Below are 21,955 nucleotides of genomic sequence, written 5' to 3' on the forward strand. Positions count from 1 at the left end.
TTTCTCTTTTCCAGTCAGTGGGAACTTAACCAGACTGCCACTACTTCTCAGATATGATGGATAGTGGCTTGGCAACTTCATCTGCCAGTTCCCTCAGAACCTTCGTATGCACCTCATCAGGTCCCGTGGACTTGTATACCTTCAGGTTCCTTAGATAGTCTTGTACTTGATCTTCACCTACAGTGGGTGGTTCTTCCAGTCCCTGCCTTTGCCTTCTGTGACTTGGGCACTGTGGTTAGAGCCCTTGCCAGTGAAGACTGAGGTAAAAAAGTCATTGAGTACCTGATATTCACCTCGGTTGCTCTTCAAACTAGAGCTATGAGGTTTTTTGTTTGTTTGCTTAGGGTAAACAAGACTAAAACCTTAAGAGATCTTTCAGCTGCACAGTAGGAAATAAACTGCTATTAACTGGTACCAGCCTTTAATTCTTGCAAGGCACATTGCAGTAGGTTGCATGTGGGATTACAAGATTCCATTTCCTTGTCCCTCTCCCTGTAGAACCGTCTCAAACAACTTGGTCTTTTACAGCTCCTGTTGTGTCCTTTTCTGCAAACAGTTCCTTAAATGATCTCTCCGACAGAGTATACATCAAGTCTATGTATTATTCAACAAGCCTATGCACAAGCACAATTCGGCATTTTTTTTATTGTTTTGGTTTGAATTTTTGTTGTTTGTTTGTTTGGGGTTTTTTGTTTGTTTTCCCTCCTTCTTAAACTGCTGCCTTCAAGGAACTTAGGGTTTCACTTTAAATATGACTCAACCAGCCAGGAGTTAATATAACTTTTCCTCTCAACAGTTATTTTTGCTCTCCATATTAAAAAATGGAAAAACTTTATTTTACTTTGAAATGTCTTAAAAACATACAAAAGACTGATTGACCTCAACACTGAAAATAAACCTTGGACAAATTCAAAGACTAACTGGCCTGACTCCTACAGGAGTTCTGATTTTTTTTTTTAATTAACGTTTTTTTCCCTGTATTTTGGTGCCAAAATAATTCAGAGTAGTTCTGCCATAATTCAGAGTAGTTCAAGGGCTTTTCCATGTTATATTGCTTGCAGCTGGTGACTGCCAAGAAAACACTCCAAAATGCTCTGACCTCTTTTCACATTTCTAGCCTGATGGTGCTATATTTCTTTTATTCAAGAATTCTCATCTTTTCCTGCACCACTGTTTTCCCTGTACCAGAAACAGCTGCTGAGCAAAGTACTGAGTTTATTTGCTATAATGGGCAAAACCAATCAACCCTTATTTCAGATATGCAAAACATCATTTGAGATACTTGTATTACGGAACTCACAGAAGACCCCACACCATAAGAAAGCCTATTTTGTTTCATTCATGTGCTGATAACATGTAATTTCTGTTACTTAGAATAAATATGAATCTTACCTAGACAAACCAGAGAAGTCAGCTTCTTCTTCTTCACATCTCTCATCTAGCTCTTTCAAAGCAAGAGTGACATCCTCTTCACAGATAGATTCAGAATAGCTCTCTGGAGCTGCTGCCTCCGCCAGTTCTGGGGTCTCTTCCAACTCAAGAGATTCATGACAGACCAGACAGTCCTGTTGTTCTTGTAGTAGATATGACCCAGTGTCTTCACTAGCAGTGCTAACCTGTTCGTCCCTTACTGCTGAACTGCCTTCCTGTGAATCAAACATACCTTTATTACATTTACTGTCAGGGCTTATGTATTCTTATCAGTTTTTATTATGGTAAAGTAACAGATTTATAAAAAAATGTTTACAAATATCCATTTATACGTTAATCATTCAGCTCTTTGGATTGTTCACACAGTTTTCACTTGAGCAAAGACAGGCAGTCTATTTGTAATGTTCATAACTTCTGGTTAACATTAACATCCTAGAATGATACTTTTTATTTATAGCAAATACAATTTCTCAAATACACTCAATTAAATCTGTAAAGAGAACACTCCCAGAAAAATAACTGCAAATAGCCTGAAACATATTAAGATCACAATGAACACAATCAAGACTTTCATATTTTACTTTTCTAGGTAAGGAGCGAAATTACTGCCTCATGCTTGCCTTTGGAGTCTGGAACCAGTACAGAACATCTCTTCTCCTTTCTGCTCTCCATTTTAACAAGTTTCTAAAGCATAACCGAGCAACAGTGTAACAGACTAACAATGGAAAAAGGGACATTCCACTACTTTTATTATTTTGCCATTACTGTTAATATGGGGAGCTTTAAGGCTTTAACCCGGAATCTCTAAACGTAGGCTTTCAATCACCGGCAATTATAAAGAGACGATGATTAAAGTCAGGTAGGTAATATTAAAACGACCCTTTCCTCTTCCTCCATTAGCATTATTATACATCACTGTATTGAACAGAGGAATTCAGATTTAGTTAATTTATGATGAATCCATTTGAAACCTTTTACTGGATTTTTCTGTGGAAAAAAAATAACACTTGTATTTGCTACTTCCTAAAGGCACAAATTACCACACATTTTCATTCTTAGTGTGCTGGTCTTGCTCTACTGCCATATCCAAGACTGGTCAACAAACCTTTGGACAGCCTCTAAGCATAAACATCACTTCATGGTTTTCATTAGTCTAAACAGATCCTCTGACAGATAAATAACTGTACAAATATTAGAAAAGATAATTCACCTTTAAACAGAACCGTATCATTTTATGTCACAGCGATCCTAACCTCACGCACTTTGACTATGGTACTGCTCAACATGACACTCCTGTCATTTGACACAGCTGGTGACCTTCCTTCTAATGCCTCCTTTGTAACAGCGACGTCTGTAATTTTACTGCAAAGAACCCCCATTTTGTCACACTGAGCAGCTAAGGCACATGGGAAGGCAGAACACTTACAATGACTCAGCAAAATAATTTGGATTGAAGCAGTGGTCCATTTCTATCCTAAATCCTGAATAGGATACAGAGCTGCACTGATCGCGTCTGGTAGATACACGTACGAGGGATCCACTTTTAGAAAATATTTTAAGTGCTAATTACTAGTTAATAATTTTACAGTTAAGTTAGTCTTCATAGTTTCATGACTCCCGATTTCTGCAGTTTTCTACGTAACACTGGACATGTCTTTACTATGAACATGAATGTTAACTATCTTAAAAATGTGATTTATATAGTTGACAACTCCACAGAACCCAAGGAAAATTACTTCTAGTAAACCATTCTCCTCATAAATCCACAGTGTGTGTAAAATAAAAAATCATTGAACTCAGAAACTTTCATACACTTAAGCTTGTAAAACTGATTGTACAAAATTAAAATATTCTTGTAAGCTAGACAGTAAATTCCCAACTGGAATGTGTAATGTTCCTTTTTGCAAAGATGCATGCTATTACCGGGAATTAGCCAAATACATTTAAGTAAACTACTTACGGAACTCTTCAGCACCCCTACAAGAGAAACAAGGAGCTCAGCTGCGTCTAACCAGCACACTTGTTTTTAAATAATGGCTTAATTTTTTTTTCATTTTACTTTAGATAAATTTTGATACATACTTATTTATATTAAAAACATTTTGATAACTGACACTTGGCATGCAATGAAATGCCAGAGTTAAAAGAGTTATATATAAAGTATATGAGTATAGGAAAAAACAACTGCACTATGCTGCAAGTTGTGCAGCATAAGAATTCAGAACAAAATTAGTTTTACTGGCTTCACAAATTTTTCGAAGTCAGTTGACAGCGTGCATATTTTCAAGCTCATTCTTAGCAACAAAACCCAACTAGATAGCTAACTCTCGTAGAGAGATAACTTTGGGTGTTGGAACTGTGCTTGAAGAAATCATATGTATTTGACTGAATCCCATATTCCAACAAGCACAAAATAAACCTGGAATACATCACATTTAGCAACTGCATTTATATGCATTTGCGGTCTCTTTTTTTTTTATTGATATAGCATTTTTTTCTGGATGCTGCTTAGTCATGAAATTAATTTACAGCCCAGTTTAAATGTTTTCAATATTTTTAATGACATTGGTGCTTTTTGTGTGTTTTCACACAGATTATCAGAAGTATAGTGATTTTATAAAGGGAGCTGCAGAAGAACAATAAATCCAAGTATAAAGGCAGCCTCAGAAACAACTACGAAAATGTAGAAATGAGTTACAGCTGAGGACATACCACAAGCGAACAATGGAGAAGACAAAAATTCTATCGTGGTGAATTTCATTCTACAAAATTCTAGCTTATATATCACTTCTCCCTTTTGAAATCTTAACATAACACATCTATCCTATATGGAAAAAAATCATCCAGATGAAGTGTTCTTCCTCACCCAAAATTCTACTGGAACAAAAATGCATGTTGTAGGCAAGCAGATGAAGGGCTAACAGGACAATTTGTTTGACACTCTAAGCACAGGTGCTCTACAAAAGTTGAGACAATTTATCAACTGCAGTGTAAACAAACACTTAAAAAAAAGCATATAGGTAATCATAATGGTAAAATGTAAAAAATGCTGGGCGAAAAAGCTGCTTTATAAAAGTAACAATATTACACTCTTAGAAGGTGAGGATGTTATCACAGGAAACCAGTCACCCAGAGTGATTTTCCAGGTAGCAACAGCTATACTAGAGCCTTTGTTCAGAAATCCCAGTCACTTGAACCAGTCAGTTGACTGTTTAAACCAAGCTGGCTGAAGATGCATTCTGAAGTCTAAACCGTGCTCTGGCTATTCAAATACACATAGGAATAGTTTAATTTTTTGGAAAGTTCAATAAAACTGCACATTCTTTTAAAGATGGGATTAGCAATGCTTCTCCAAATAAAAATAAGATTGCCAGTAGCATCAATAACTTTAACTGAAGAGATAAAAAGTCCACCTAAACCAAGCCACTTCAAATTCCAGAAAAAACCCAACACATTGAGGTTTTAGCTACAACTGCTAAATACTGTAGGAATTGCAGCAGATGAGAATTTTACTTTAAATGAGTTTTTTTTTTATTTTAAATCATTCAAAAGATTTTAAAAAACAAGAAACTGAAGTACTCACAGATTTGCAGGTGGCCATTAGCTTGAAATCTGTCTCAGTCCACACAGGCCTTTCCAAAAAAGTATACCACTAGCTTCTGTGGTCCTTTTTTAAAGGATTTTTTAATGGAACCAACTGCTAACACAGCTGGCCTGAGGTTTTATTCCCAATAGCACCAATCACATTAACCCAAAGAAAGCAAAAAAATAAAAAAAAAGGGAAATAAAAAAGTATTTGAAAGAAAATGTTGCTTAAGAATGATTTCAACCATATCAAGTAAAAGCATCTTGAATATTAGCCTATTTTCATTCTGCACCAGTAAATGATCATTTCCAGCCCTTCAAGAATATTTTTAACCTGTCGTAAGTTCCCTCAGTCCATCCCAAGTAGTTTTCATACTGAGGGAACATTTTGTAAGAACATTCCAACAGGTTAGAAATATTAAAAGCAAATCAAATAATCAGTGTAACAGATGAAAATTCAGTTGAAAAGAAAGCCAAAGTTGCTACTAAACACTAGAAGGAGCCCAGATCAGCCATGCACCAGCCCACATTTCTCCCCACCTCAGGCAGCTGGTTGCTAGAGTTATCTAGAGGAGAAGCCTCCAAACTTGGGGTCTCAGTTCTGATTTGAAGCACCTCTTCTGTTCCCACACTGCTAGTGGAATCTTGAGACTGAAGTGATAAACCAGCATGGTCTGATATCGTTTCGTCTATGGCAGAATCGCTGTTTAACTAAGAAAAGAAATAAACATGAAACTCTTCATAGTTTATCGAATACCTAAATTACAGGGAAAAACACATTAGTTTTGAAATAGGCTGTTTCAGTATGGTTAGCTATTTGAATTAATTTACATAGTATGAGTTTAACAGCTTTACACTAAAACCATTACAAGCATTACATGCATTTCTGTAACATTTAGCTTTGAAGACAAGTTTGAAGTTATCCTTGGGATCCAGAAAAATATTTCCTTTCCTGTTCTTAAAGATGTTTGGCACTGGTGAAATGCTAGGCCAAAACCACTGAAGAGCAGAGCTCTTTGTTACGGGCAACATTAATACAAACTTTACCTAAAGTCTGAAAAGCAGCATACTACCCCTGCCCCTCCCCGTCCAGTCAATTTTTTCCTAATTTCATTTATGTAACACAGAGAGACTTCCAATTAGCCAGCATTCTTGATTTTCCTCAGTTATATGTACCCATGCTTCAAAATCCATAATTAAATTAGCAATTTCAATGGTTCACGCAACTGAGGCTCCCATGGGATCACTTACTGATCTTGTCCTTATGTAGTATTTTAGGGTTTTTTTGAAGCTAGGAATCCACAAACACACACACACTTTATATATAACACATGCAATTCTGTGCTTGTAATTAAACAGATATAGTAAGTATAAAGACACTAAAAAAAATGTTGCCCGAGAATTATAAGCCTGTTCTGTACCACCAGTAGGTAAAGTAACTCTTTCCCTTCACTGATGTTGTTATGAAAGAGAAGCTTAGCCACATTAATTTAGTTCCTCTTTAATTCACTTAGGCTGAAAGCGTGAGCCATACTTCTCCACTAAAACTGCAGGTAAAAGCTCTGATTCCTTGCACAGAAAAACGATTTACCATCTGCGAACGAGACAGTATCTGACTCGCAGTCAGGGCTGCTTCTTCTTCTGAAGACTCATCAGTATCTTCCTGGTTGGTCAAGTTCAAGCTGGGTGTGCTACCAGAGTACTGACATTCTTGAAGAGACGGTGTGTCTCCTTTGTCAATACTGTCAAGAGAGCGTCTACGAACGCCCCAGTTGAAGTTGTCCATGCTTTCACCCTGTAATAAAAAAAAAATTTGCACACATATGTATGTATGTATTTCAACATAATAAAATTAATACACAATTGCCACACAGAAAACACGAATACTGAATGCATTATGAACAGAGTTTCAATCAGCCCTTTAATTTAAAATTTTAAATACCTTGTTAAATGATGTTTGTAAATAAATTAAAATATATGGCAAATGAAGTAGAAATCTTTCGAATACCTTCTTGGAAAGTAACTCCATATATAATCTAGAACTATATCAGTATCAATTTTATATATCTGACTAGAAAATACAAACACACCACAGACAACAACAGACGAACAAGCCAGGGCACCAGGCTGCAACTTACCTGCAGCTCCTGGTTAGCAAAAAGGAAAACACATATAATTAGAAAGAACGAGGACAAACACTTAAAGATACTCTAGAACCAGGGAAAAATGTTTTATTACATAAGATTTGCCAACAGTAAAAGACTGATTCAAGCTCTGAAAAGAAGCTTTAGTCAAAAAGCTAGTATTTAAAATAATTCCTCTTTCTAATGGGAGACTGATTAAAAAGATAAACAAACTGAGGACAAAACACTAAAACCAGCATGCTTATGATACATTTCCTCTAGTGTAACATGTAAAGCAACTGTTTCAACAGACATTAGATGAAATTCTTTAACAGACATGAATCTAAACTGACCACATCCAACTGACAAAGCATCATCAACATTAATTATATACAGGTTGTAGAAAAGCCGATGGTAACCATTTAACCAGCTACTTTGTGTCAGTTTTATGAAAGGTACCCTAAACACCAATAGCTGGATCCTTTCCGTTCGCACATTTTAAAGCTGGGATACTTGGGTTTCAAACATCCAACACACTAAGTGAAATCCGTATTTTAAGAACACTGGTGTTTTAATTCACATGTACAATAATGATCTTTGGTTTTCTCAAGCACTTTTGTCAACTTTCAACAATTCATCTAAGTACGATGGAAAACCTGATCAGTTCACTTCGCCAGTATACAGACAGTTCCGAAAATACCACATCTAGCCCCAAGTGTGCAAGTATGGGTTCGAAAACTACACTAACAGAGCGAGTGTCTTTTGTAGTGACTGCAGAGATCATCGTGATGTGTTAAATATGCAAAGCAAGCTAAACATGTTGTAGTCTAAGTGATTTGTTTTGCTCCAAAAAGGTGAAGTTATGGCAAAGCAAAAGAATCCCAACAAAGTACTACTTCTGTGGGCTGAAGGACTTAAGTTTAATCTGAATATTACTCAGATTTTAATGTAAAAGCACCAGTTTATACTGTTGACATTTAACTATTAGCAACAAAAAACATTCCATATTTTTGGTGCAAAACTAGGCAGGTCTTATATCAAGTAGGCAGTTTATATGTAATGGTCTGAATTTATACAAGCTGTGCTTTTTCCTTTTCTGTTTTTTTTTTTTGTTTTGTTGTTGTTGTTTTTTTGTTTTTTGTTTTTTTTTTTTGGAAGTATAGCACTATATGATGCATACAGCCAAGTAACGAGAAGGAAACTGTCTTTTCTTCGTTATGATCTGCTATTAAAATAATACAGAAAATGAAGTTATAGAGTTACTTCGTTTGGCAAAGTTTTCAACTTTTGGCATCCTACTCGCAAAGCCCCATCTAGTGTTAAAATAATGTTTTACTACTACTAAGCCTTGATTCTGAACTGGTTTGACTACTTGCATCCAGTATAGGAAACTGTATCTGTGCAGTGTGCGGTCGCATATATGCAACAGACCATAATGAGCCTGTACTTTTCCTAGAAGATGCAAATATTGGCTGAAGTGAAGCAATACACAGGAAGCACGAAGAAAGTGAGATAAAACTAAAGTACTCAGGGAGGGGAGTAAGATTTGTAAAAAAGGCTCGATTAATCGAGAGGAGAACAATCTTAGGTTTTAGATAGGCAGATGCTCTTAGTAGCTTGTTGACTCATGACCTGCAAGGGTCTCCACTACTAATTCAATATTTTGTATAGACTGTAACTAAGCACTGAAAGAAACTACAAAGCATTTGATTTCTTCTCCCCAGTCCTTTTACAGTCATATTTTAAGCTTTAACAAATTCTGGTCTGAAGCCTTTTATTTATCCCAAACAAGTAACAATTATTAACAGAATCTTTACTATTCCCTGATATTTCATTTTGTTTTACCTCTCCTCTCTCTTTTTTGACAGGAGGAGAAGTGGAGGAAATGTAAGAACTGCAACAGACCAGATATAATGTAAAAGTCAATGCAAGCAATTATGATGCCCGAGTCAATTGTATATAACGAGATACTATATCATACAGTTTTTAACTTTGGAAGCTATTCTTCATGTTTTCAAAATGCAGAAACATATCAGGAACAAAGATTATGCCATTTTCTTAACATATTGTTCCAAAATTAAGTTTTCTACAGCATCACACCCAGGTGTTCATCCTGTCATTGGCTTATACTGTCGTATCACTTCACTTTCAGATTAAGTGACTTAACCCTCCCCCTGAAATCCCAACCCTCTCCCCCAAAACGCCCAACAATTTGCAACAACTTAACACCGCAAAGTTTGAGACACAGGTTTCTTTATCGTGTAAGTTAAGTGCAATCACATCATAGATTCTTCCCCATCGGATTAGTTAGAAGAGCTGCCAATTCCTTAGAATTGCACCAACATAACCTAATTTTTAAAACGTTCTCAAATGGAAATACACAGAAGAAATCCCAAGGTCTCACCTCTGCATCTTCCAATTCAACATCTAAAAAGTCAAAGTCTTTAAAAACTCCAAATTGTTGTTCACTGGTATTGTCTTCTACTGCCACTTCCTCCTCTTGAATCACTTCTTCTGTTGTTGAAATAAGGCTAGTTTGCTGGTCTCCAACTTCCAAGTCTTCATTAGAAGAAAACACAACCTGCAGATATGGGTAAAAGCAGAAACTTCCAAATTCTGTAACTCCAAAAGTCAGCTATCCTGCTTCCCACAATTTAATGGCATTAGTGGTAGGTATCTAGCTTACGACTGTAATGATAGTACTAAGGCAAGCGCAGACTGCAATTTGTTTCAAGACTAGTTGAATTTAAACTACATCTTTACACTAGCGGTATCATTCTCTCCTTAATGTAACCAAGTTGAAAAGGTATAAATAAAGAGAAAAATATATCCCTGAACCTTAATTTTCATAACCACAATATTAATTAAGCTTAAGAACAAAAAATCCATCCCACATGACACAGGCTGTATCATTTTCACCTACCAATTTCTGTGGGGGGACTGTATACCTTTAAAAAGGCATCCAGTGCTGGCTTCCAGTGATAATAATTTTCACAAATTACAATGTGCTGTTTATTTCCATTTGACTTTTTTGAAAATCTCTTCAGCTTCAGCTTTCAGGCACCTAATTTTATTTATTTTAACCTCCTCCACCAGATTAAAGATCCACTTCCCATCAATATTTTTCCCCAGCTAAGAACTCCTGTGTCATAATAAAAACCAATATTCTAGATCATAACCAAGGTAGGCTACTCGCTTTAACTTTACTTTTACTGTACTCACTGGAATTTAAAAACCAAAGCAAAGCACCATCACCACTTACTGAAGGATTCTTGGGAAGACCAGATTCTGGACCACACAAAGAAAGCACATTCATTAGCTTCTCCCTAGTTCTTCTCTGAAAAATATACCAAAGAAAATCACATAGCAACCAAGGCATCTGCTGGAGGTCTGGGTAAAAATGTAAAATGTCTGCATTTTTAACTAGTTATCTCGCATGCTGCATCCTCTAAAAAGAATCTTACCATTTTTTCTTTTCACCAGTTTATAGTACAGCTTTTAGTTTATGCTATATTCATTTATTCTTTTGCTAAGACACAATATGGACTTCAAATTACATTTCAACAATTATGTTTTTTAATACATTCATAAACACCGTCTATAAGATATGTATAATGTGCTTGAGACATAATGTACCTGAGATAGCTGTGGTCTCTTCCAGCTGACAGGAACTAATGCATTTGAATTGGAGCCTGATGAAGTTGAAGAAGTGCTCCGGGTGACAGCAATGACTTTGGGCTTCCCGTTTCTACCAGCTGCACTGTGTTGATCACCATACTTATTCCCAATAATTGGTGTCTATCAAAGACAACAAATGCTTTCTTAAAATTCAAATCCATATTAGTAAAGACTACACATTTGATTTTACAGTTTCGTATTATATAAAACGTAGGAGGGTTTGTCTGTTTGTTTGTTTGTAAGTGTCCTATGAAGCCCATGCCTAATCCACTGAGCAGCAGTACACTGGTAAATGCAAAGCTGAATACTTCTATCCTACGCAGCAGGCTGCCATTCTGCCCACCTGTGATTTTTTGAATTATGCAAGTATATGCTGACAATGTATATTTTTTAAACACGCTTTTAAAAACAACTGTGTTCTAAGTTTAAAAGATGCAAATTTTCTCTGTAGACTCATTCAGATGTGAACAAATTGTTTTCACAGACCAGCAACTTCACTAACACACACACACTTCTGAAAACCAAGGACCAAATTCATCCCTTCTGACAGCAAATGCTATTCCAATGAACTCTGCGGGAATTCATCTTGTTTTTGAATTATCTGCATGCACTGAAATTTCCAGTATGGAATTCACTTAAACAGAAGACACGATTTAAGTAATGCTCCTAAGACACCTATAATCTCCAATCATTATCTAGGGTCAGCTTCAACCAGAAGCCCTTATTTTTGAATACTTCTGAAGTTTCCACAGCTTTCAGATCCCCATATTACACTGCAGTAATTTGGCTACACTCCCCTTTTCAGACACAGAATGAGTATCAGCTGTAATAACAAAATATATTATTTTCAGTTTTAATGAACCCTAATTGGGGGGTAGGGGTGTTGTTTTTAAGTAAAGGTAGTTTTTCTCCAGTTGTGTCCATCTCGCACTGAGGGTTCCTATATTCTGTATCCTACTTTCTCCTCTAAATTTTCTCCCCTTTCCAAAGTCAGGGCAAAACTGTCGTACAGGGTTTTAATCCTCTCAGCCCTTGAACGCTCAACCCTTCATTTGATGAAAGCCTGGAATGTTCAGCTGCAAGCAGCAGCCAGCTGCATTAGCCGGCTCTCTGACACAGCTGAAATACCCTTGAGAATAATCCTATTGACTTTTAGTAATTAACTCTCCAGACATTCAAAGGGGGAAAAGGCAAAAAAACAACACAAAAGAAATTCAAAGTTTATCTTTCAGTATGACTCTGATCACACGCACATAAAATTTCAACATCTGCCATTCTTAAAAATGACATCTATTTTAAACCATATAAATGCAGAAGGCCAACAGAAAACAAATCTGAGTTTGCAACAGAAAGTCATTATTGCATTGTAATTTAAATATAATAATTACCTCTGATATATCAAAATGGAAATCTAAGGTCTTCCCAGGTAGCTCCTTGGAGACATTATTAAAAATTTTCGTGAAAGAGATTTCAGGAGAACCTATGTCGCCTCCATAAGACTTTGGAATATCATTAGGTACAACAAGGCTTGCTGATCGTGACACCACCAGTTTCAAAATATTAAGGGCTTCCTTCCAATATGGACTCTAAAGAGAACACACATAAATCACAAAACGACCACTTCAAACAAGACAGACGTTTTTAACATACAGTTGGATTTTGCACTGCTTCATCACAAGATTCCCAAACCCAAAAGCTCTAATCATCTTCTACACAAGGGTGCAAGGTGCCGGCACAGGTGGGCAGCTGTGGACCTTCAAGTGCTGGGAAGGCAGCAGCACCGTGTCACCCCATGGTGGGCAGTCAGGTCCAGCCAGGCAGGCTCACTCGCTCCGTGTCACAGTGCCAGCCACATCAGATCCCGCACCATGTCCTCCGCTCCCTGTACTTACGCTATGTTTTTTACCCTCACTCCCTGTATTTACACTATGTTTTTTACCATTGTCTGAAGTAGCTGTCCTTCATGCCCCACAAGATAAAAACTGATAGCATTTAAATGCAAAACAACTTTCACCTCCTGGCATCTGTAATTATTTTGCATTTTGGGGCAGAGTAAACTGAATTTGAAAGAGACAAAAATATTTTGTGCTTTATGTTTCCTCATACATTTCAAAGATCTTAAAAAAAAATAAAAAAAGAAAGAAAGAAAAAGCAAGGCATTTACAAGGTTTTTATATAGTATCAAACCAACAGATTGCTTAAAAAAGCCAGGGCAAAAGTATGAGAACATAAGAGACAGAGCCCGAGTTAAGTGCACTCTTCTTAAAATGATGATCAAGGTAATATAAATAATTCAGCAGTTTCAACTACAGAGATTGTGGAGTGGATCACAGAAGAGACTTAAACCAAAAGCTGCACCTTGGGAGGGTTAAGATTTACACTCCTGAAAAGTGTCAGGATTCTACCTTAAATCTTCCAATTTTTGAAATTAGCAGCATGTCTGGGGTTTGGGGTTGGTTTTTTTTGTTTGTTTGTTTGGGTTATTTTTTTGTTTGGTTGGTTTGTTTTTTTTTTTTTTATTCAGGATGCCACGTTTGTTAAAATATTTTTTATTGCATTAAAAAATAAACACCGTATTGAAGGCTTTAAGTAGTATATGCTTCTTTGTAGGTAATGAGATTCTTCAGCAATATCCCGAATTTCTGTGCATCATACACATAAAAAAGTAGTCTCAAACTTGAACCACCCTGTAGCAATTTAAATTTAGTAAGATGTAGTGTGATTGCAGAGGACTAAAAAAAAAAATCAGCTTAGCAGCACCACATTTAAAGAAGACATGTTCATTTATGATCTCTTCTTTTGTCCTCTATAGCAACATGTATTATCGTATCAACAATACATAGGCTTCTCCGGAATATTTTTTCCGCTAATACCATTATTTTGATAGAAGATGTTACTTGTAATTAAGGTTACATTCCATGGTAGTGTGGGCTTGCATCAAGAGCTCAGATAAAGGTTAGAGCGAAGCAAGCAGCTGTCAGGCCATGAAAACTATAGTTATGCTAATCATTCCATTTAGCCTAATGCACTCTGACAGCAGCACAATATCTAAAGTACACATCCATCAATAACAAAACATCCAGGAACACTACTCCTCCTGGTTAATTATGATTAAACCATTTGACTGAAATACATTTGGTAATAATGGAATTCAGGAAAAAAGAAAAGGGGGGTGAGGGTAGGGGGAAGAGAATGTCATGCACTGAAATGGTTTTATGCTCCGGGCACTTTCATAAAATCTTTCAGCAAGATGCTAGAGCTCCTTCTGCGCAAGACTTTTTTCAGTAAATTGTGTTCCAAGTACAAAGGATCAAATTACCTAAGGCAAAACACTGTAGTTCATCTTCGGGGGCTTTCTTTAATAAAAAATGCACTCGAATTCATTAAGGTGTACCTTAATGTTCCTCACAGACATGTTAGTGAAAGTGATTTAAACATGCATTTAACTGTAAAACTTCTTTTTGAAAACATATACACGTAAATAAAACATTTGTGCAATATTTAGCAGTAAACATTTCCTTATATTTTAATAGTTGAAGGATCATCTCTAACTACATATGTAGAGTTGTCTATATCTATATCTTTAAATAGACGCACATTCGCCCAGGTGATGTAAATCAAGTTGGACAAATACATAAGCATACAGTGAATTAAGTACATAGGACAAAAAAAAATAATACTATGGAATCTGACTTTGTACAACTATTTTTATATCTGAAATAAATCAATTCCCCCCCAAAATTCAAGTGTAATTCACTACCACTTCAATAATAAGCAGAAAGGCTTTTATAGTTTTTCAGAGTACCTACCTGAACATATTTACCAATAACTTTTATGATTTCCAGATTAAACTGTTTCACTGGTGCTGTGGATAGGTCAATATGGCTCAGAAGACTGTAAATGATCTGCAGTAAGGACTGTTGCATACTGGATAACCCTTTCTCTAACAGCTAAAAAAGAGTTTTTTAAAATACAGAATTTAATTAGGGCCTTTAATGGTAGCAAAAAGTGAAAAAAAAACCAAACCATTATAATACAGTTAAGTTCCATACATATTTATTTTTCCCTTCAAGAAACTTAAGTGTACCACTTCATGTTTTTCAAAATTTTGTTTTAGCATTAAAAAAAAAAGTCATGCAATAAATAGAACAACGTTCTATTTCCTAATTTAGTTTTTTCCCCTGAATTTTGACATACTTGTTAGCACAGGTATAAAGCACCTAATGATAAAACACTTCTCACTAAATAGAAGTATTCATACAAATTCAACACCTCAAAGCTGTATGAAAAACAATCACATCTACACCTTAAAGAAGGCTGGTAAACCCAATCTTATGAACAAAATAAGTACATATACAGTCATTCATGAGAATGTACAAATATTTAAACAAATATTCATCAATTTGAAGTGATATATCGCAAGGACAAGCTCTACAAGCTTTTCAGACAATGTACTTTTTTAAAGGCAGTAAGTTTTCCTGTATGAATGGCTGGCAGAATCACACACTGAATTCTATAATTTGGTATGATCTTTGATTATATACTATGCGCTACTTACAACTCAACTTTGAAATTATTTTTGTAAGTTCTGATAAGGACATCTTTAAATGCGTACTTGGCTAAATAAGGTCTTTTAAAATTTGTACTAAGTATATTTTGCTAAAGCCAAGACAGTGTGCGCATTTTATTCATGTGGTACGGAATAACTACAAAACACTACTATCATAAAAAGTGATCTTTCATTAGAGGGATTTTCATTTCAAAGTACATTTAAATTGTTGCACTCCAAAATAGCAGCAGTCATCCCTTTTCTATATCCTAGAACATTTTAACAGTATTCTATTACAGAAGATGTCGTCCGCGCTGCCCCCCCCCAATATTTGGAATCATGAAAAATAAAAATCATTGATCACAGACTGTCAACGCGAGATACGCTATTATTAAAAATTTACCTCTGCAAGATAAGTTACGAGGTTAAATGTGGTATCTGAGAAAGAGTCATGCAAATATCTACACACTACGTTAATCCAGTTAGAACAGTCTCTGGAGTAACTGTGTGTACTATATAAACTCATCATATGAGCCAGATTGGCAAGAGTTGGCGATTTCTCCTCTGCACAAACCTAAAAAACAAAAGGCATATTTAATTACATCAGAAGTGACAATTTTTTAACCTAAGCATTCACAAGTCATTATGCACTTTCCTCAGATTTCACCTGGTCTTCTAATAACTGAAATCAAACTAATCATACACGCAACACCTACAGTTTCTGTTGAATTTTGGTACTGTGGCGTCCATACCCCAAAAGTTTATCTACCACTCCTACCAAACTTACCTCAACTAGCATCCCTAGCTGGTAGTACAGGTATTTAGGGGACAGCAGTAATTTTGGGATTTGCATCAGGCAGGTACTCCTCTGAGGTGGCGCGCGCACAGTTAAGTGATTTACATATCACGCTTTGGGCGGCCGAAGGGCTATGACTGCATCTCCTCTGACAGACAGCACTTTCTTATTCCCCTTTCCACATTATTCCTTAAAACGCAGGCTGTCTGGAGATGCAGTCTGGCTGGAGATTGTTGGTGTATACCATGTACTGCTTTAACAGACACTACAGTTCAGAAATATTCCAAGGTTAACCTCTGTGTAAAAGTAATAGAAAGAACATAGCACCTTTTCTTCTCTACCTACCAGCCCGAAAGGTAAGCATCGCTTCCCTATCACAAGTAAACTAGGAATTGTGCTTAAAAATTGATTAAGTCTGTATTTAAAATTACAAGCTGCAAAATCAGACGAGTAAGAAAAAGTAACTCATACCATTAATAAGCAAACTTGTTCTTTATATCTAGTTTCTAGAATAAGCAAAATGTGTTTTATTCATTGACAAAGGGAAACTCGAGGGTTGATATGAGGACTAACTATATAAATTAGGACTGGATCACATCTTTAAAATACAACTTTTTAGAGTTATTTCTATGAGACTATTAGAATCATGTGAAAGTATTGCGTAAGGGAGCAGAAAAATACAGCAATGCAGGTAATAAACTCTGGATACTCCCCAGGCATCATTTTACATACCTTTGCTATCCTGTCAGCTGTTTCTTTACAGAACTGAGTCGGGTTATCAAAATGTTGGATCAGATGAGGAAGTAGGCACAAGATGTTTAGGGGAAATCCTAAACACATACATAAAACCAGTTACATGAGCCCTAAAGGTTTTAATATGACTTAATTTAATGTGGAGTTATGTGAGCATATAACAGATTTCTGGTATTTAAGAACCCTTAGAGCATGATACATGTACATTCACACAGATATATAGATTATATATACACACATGTACCTAAGCGTGTATGTGTGTAGAAGGTATATAACCGTGTCTGTGTATAAGTACAAAAACGCATAAGATGAAACTAAAATCATCACTGGAGCAATTAAGCAAAACTATAATGAAACTGGATAGCTTTAGGCAGTACAGTCACATTGTTTCAAAAACGTGCAAATCTTTGAAATAGTACTAACTGAGCTATTTAGCACAAGATCATGAAAAATAATACATGTGCTCTTAAAACTTGCAAGCAAGTTCAAAGTTAATGGTCAATACATAAAGTTTTCATGCGGTATTTTTTGGCAAATAATCCTAGTATGTAACGTATTCCCACTACCTAGCACTGTAAAAGTGACAACTGCAAAAAGAATTTAACTAAAAGGTGTATTTTAAAGGCAAATGCATAATCACTACTGATTTTGATTACAATTAATTTGATGAAAAATACATTTTCATGACATAAAGAGTTATTAAAGATACCTGCTAACTGAGAAGGATCCACCAAAGCATGCCTGGAAATTGTGATGAGTTTACTGAGGAGATGAACTGTCATTTCTTGTGTAGATGCTGAAGTAAACCCTTTTAGGAACAGCTGCTGAAGGCCTGGAAAGTTATTCCATTTCAGTTTATTCTGCACCTTTTCTATCTTTTCCCGACTCTCTGATTTATCCAGAGGCAAGTGAATAAGAAGCTTGTTGAGTAGCTTGAGAGCCAAAAGGTATTCATACTCGTAATCTGACTCTAGCAACGAAGCTGCAATCCAAAATATGGTGGCCATCAAGTTGACAGGGTCAGTAGTGGGCTGCACATCATACATCCCTCCCTCTCTCAGGGAGGAAAGGCTTCTAGTCCTTGCCAAACTTCCACCATGATTTATCCTTCCATCCATTATATCCAGTGTGTTGCTCCGTCGACGGTCGCCTCTCCGCTCACTGATTAAATTCAGTCTCAAAGAATTACTCCTCGTATTGCCATAGTATCCTAAACAACTGCCACTATTGATGGGACTTGTGCTTAGATTTATCTGTCCAGTGCTTTTCCTATTAGCTGCATACTTGTTTCCCATTACAGAATCATGGTATGAGGTTCTAAAATAAAAATCAATATTACGTATTATTCCATGCAAAATACTTTAATAACATACAGTTTAGAAAAAGGGAAGAAAGGAAAAAGATGTTACACTAATTACATATATACACACACAGAGAGAATACTCTGCTTCGTCACCAGAAGAGTATTATAATAGATGAAAATACAGAATTTCTATATATATTACTATATCATCACAGCATAAGGACAAGACTTTAGCATTCCATTATGTCTGCTACCAAATCTATTTGCTACAATCTCAGAACACCAAAATAATTCCATAACAATTCAGTAAAATGAGAAAAATTAGCCTATAGCATGTAAATATTATCTGTAAATGAAGATCTAGCATTCCAACTTATGTGATAAAGGTAGAGAAATGAATGAATTAATAAACAAAATTATTTACTTATTACTTTATATTTGTCTGATGTATCTGACCTAGAAAAACCAACACCTTCCAGTTCTGACACTGAGAAATTGAATATATTCCTAGAAATCTCAACGTTTTCAAAAACTTTGCCATAAAGTCAAACAAATAAAGATGCCTGCACATTTAGGGATTTTTTTGCAGTGTGATAAAGTCATTGAGCTAACCACTCAGACTCTAAGGAGACACACAAATGAGTCGAACTGTTCAGGTACACTTCTCTCATATATGGACAACAAATCTGAGGCCTAAGACAGACTAGCATTTGCTGTAACTGAAAAAATTTCTTCCGTATTAACACCGGAATAAAAGTATTTATTGCAGGACAGGAGTTTTCACCTATGAACCTTAAATGATCTTAAAGTATCTTTTAAAGATTGGTGCCACTACCTTCATTACACATATGGCGAAAAAATAAGACCCCCCAAAAATTCAAGGTCAGTAGGGCCTGATTAAAAAAAGGTTCTAAATGTAGTCAGTGCCTTTATTTCTGAGAAGTTTCAGAAGAACTGACGACATTCCATAATTGAGCCTTAAGGAACACCTTGAATATCTTTTTTGTTTAGGTTTGGGGTTTTGGTTTTTTTAAGATGGACCCAAGAGGGTAAGCTGGAAAGGTAGCAGAGATTCTTTTCAGAAAATCTAGATTCTTGTAAGTTTTGCTTGAGGCAGAATGATAAAAACATAAAAGAGCAAGCAATTTTGCTGTAAGGATACAACTACTCTGCAAAGACAACAAGAAATTATTTCATTATTTTTGTAATACAGATCTTTAGTAATTCAAATGTATAAAAATGTATAATGTAGCTTGAATAACAAAGGAACTTACTGAGAGAGGGCAGAAAGCAGATCATAATGCTTCATGGTTTCAGCCAACGTATCAATAGCAGACTCTAAGGTCAGAAGCAGTTCTATGACAAAACCCTGGGGAAAGCCACAGATCATTGTAAATTACACAATATGCACAAGGAAGATCACAGAAAATGTACTGAGTAGTGATATAAAAATATAACATTGCTATCAGTAATTATATTATTTCATGCTTCCATTAGAACACAATCCTGATGAGACAGTTGAAACTAGCAGTGTAGCTTCAACTGAGGGAAAATATAATTTATTTCTACGTATTCACAGAATTCATTCTGGTTTGCATTATTTTTAAGGATGGAGTCACTCGGACTTTCATTTTGCCATATTAAAAGATCAGATCCACTTCTAAAGAAGTACAATGACACTAAGGTTAAGTTCTTAACAAAAGAAAACCTAAATTATTTTTTACATGGCTGATCACAGAATTCTCTAACTACGAAAGGTGTTTTCAGGAAATCAGAGGATCCTGATCTCAGAATTCTCTAACTATGAAAGTGTTTTCAGGAAACAGATGTACCCAACTCTCTGAAAGTTCCTATTGCTATAGAAGAGAATGTGCACAGCTCATCTTTTCATCATTTAATTAGGTGCAAATTCAGAAAGTGTCACAGTTAAAGCTGCTTTGATATTTGAAATATCTTCATTTAAAGTAAAAAGCAACTGAATAAAAAATGTTTTAAATTTTCCTGTCATTAAAATAATAATGCAAGTACGTCATTTAGGCAGACTTCACTTTCTAATAAAGTTGGGGGGAAATTTCAAATACCTGAGCTTCTTCTCCTGCATCTCCAACAGTTTCTACTAGTCTGGAGAGAACATCAGAAAGTGTAGACGCAGTAAGAGGCTGCTTCAGAGCCCTGAAAATCTGAAAGGACCTCCCAGCATAATGCCGAGAGGAGCACGAAAGCGCAGTTTGCAAAGCAACTTCACTGAGGCGGTGTTCCAATTGAAATCCTCCTACAAAAGCAAATAAATACTCAAGCAACACAATACTTTATAAAAAACAAAACCACTTGAATTTAATGAAGAGTAAATTGCCAGAGTCATTCCTAACTTTAAGATAGTCTCATCTTCTACATTTTTCCCAAGGAGTATTACTCTCAAAAATCTTTCCAGGCATATAAACTTGTATATAATACTTGACACTGGAGAGACTTGTAGAGAAGAAAACATTTATGATTTGAATATTAAGTATCCACATCTAATTCCTAAAAGATTATATTTAAATCTTTAATAATAGAAACATGAACTGAAGCGTGCAATACACAAGAAAAATCTAGTATTTAGAAGCAGTAAGCGATGACCTAGTGATTCTATAGATAACATGTAAATTTCCAGGCATTCAAAAAAATCCATTTAGTTTGCAGACTTGGACATTCTGTCATGCATTGACTGTTTTATAACATACCTGAGCTAGACTGTTTAAATATAGATACCACGTGCTTTAGAAACACAGTTAACTGTTCAGCACTTTTTATATTAGGGTTCTTGGCCGAAACATCTTCATGATTCCAAAGTGGGCCTCTTTTCCTAAAAATATAAAAAAAGAGTAAACAGAACAGAATATAAAACACAGCCTTTGTCATTAATACTATTTATATGTCATTTTAATCTTAAGGTTAACTGCAAAAGAATCTATTATTTACTGCATGAAAGAAACCATTTAGAACTGCAGACACAAATTGGAAATAAGTTTGACAACTGCCCACTATTATAATACAATATACAAAAGTTAAGACAAGGTGAAAAGCAATATATCAGATCCAACTGAAACAACAGCATAAGTTTAGGAAGAGTTGTTCTCTGTTAGATAATATTTAGTTATTTACCAAAGAACCAGTGCAACTAACACCATTATAATGCTTCTTCAAACAACCTCCTTTCTTCCCATTTTCTCCCCATTAATACACCACACTATTCTAAATTCAGGCTGCTGTAAAGCATAAGTAATCAAAAGCTTTGAGAAATGGGTAGGATTTCAGATTTACACAATCTTGAAGGCTTTGTATAAACTATCATACAAACTGCACAAGCATTGAGGGATTTACAGATGTTCTTTGCCACAAATTCCTGGGTTTTGAACAGCCAGCTCTCTACTAAGTAATCCATAAAGTCCACACAAATCTTGCAGGTCCCTAATCATCTTTATGTATTCCAGCCCTAATCCTTTAGATGGAAGAGGGAATTCTATAAACTGTGTGGCAAGTAAAGATAACAGACCTGCACAGAACGTGGCAAAAGACTAAGAAAAAAATTCTCTGAAGTTGTTGGAAAGTTAGAGTTGTTCATGGGCTGTATCACATAAAAACAATCCAGGATTTAAAAAAATCACATAAAAACAATTCAGGATTATTTACCGGTTATAAAACAGAGACAAAAATTAAGACAACGTGATCCTAAATAGTAAGGGCTTGACATATTT

The 21,955-nt window shown here is 35.7% G+C and overlaps 1 protein-coding gene across 1 annotated transcript in view; it reads right to left on the reverse strand.

Moving 5' to 3' along the window:
- Nucleotides 1-21,955, reverse strand: part of FRYL (FRY like transcription coactivator) — a 102,302-nt gene that overhangs the window by 20,342 nt on the left and 60,005 nt on the right. The window contains exons 41-54 of the mRNA XM_082481971.1: nucleotides 20,942-21,063; nucleotides 20,300-20,490; nucleotides 19,493-19,587; nucleotides 17,625-18,232; nucleotides 16,895-16,992; nucleotides 15,770-15,940; nucleotides 14,627-14,767; nucleotides 12,206-12,403; nucleotides 10,776-10,937; nucleotides 10,402-10,476; nucleotides 9,544-9,720; nucleotides 6,608-6,811; nucleotides 5,557-5,727; nucleotides 1,393-1,646 (exon numbers count right to left, since the gene is read on the reverse strand). Coding sequence (XP_082338097.1) covers nucleotides 1,393-1,646; nucleotides 5,557-5,727; nucleotides 6,608-6,811; nucleotides 9,544-9,720; nucleotides 10,402-10,476; nucleotides 10,776-10,937; nucleotides 12,206-12,403; nucleotides 14,627-14,767; nucleotides 15,770-15,940; nucleotides 16,895-16,992; nucleotides 17,625-18,232; nucleotides 19,493-19,587; nucleotides 20,300-20,490; nucleotides 20,942-21,063 — 2,667 coding nt within the window. The remainder of the gene's footprint in view (nucleotides 1-1,392; nucleotides 1,647-5,556; nucleotides 5,728-6,607; nucleotides 6,812-9,543; nucleotides 9,721-10,401; nucleotides 10,477-10,775; nucleotides 10,938-12,205; nucleotides 12,404-14,626; nucleotides 14,768-15,769; nucleotides 15,941-16,894; nucleotides 16,993-17,624; nucleotides 18,233-19,492; nucleotides 19,588-20,299; nucleotides 20,491-20,941; nucleotides 21,064-21,955) is intronic.

Source organism: Vanellus vanellus (genome assembly GCF_965231255.1).
Source record: "Vanellus vanellus genome assembly, chromosome: 4".
Lineage (NCBI taxonomy): Eukaryota > Metazoa > Chordata > Aves > Charadriiformes > Charadriidae > Vanellus > Vanellus vanellus.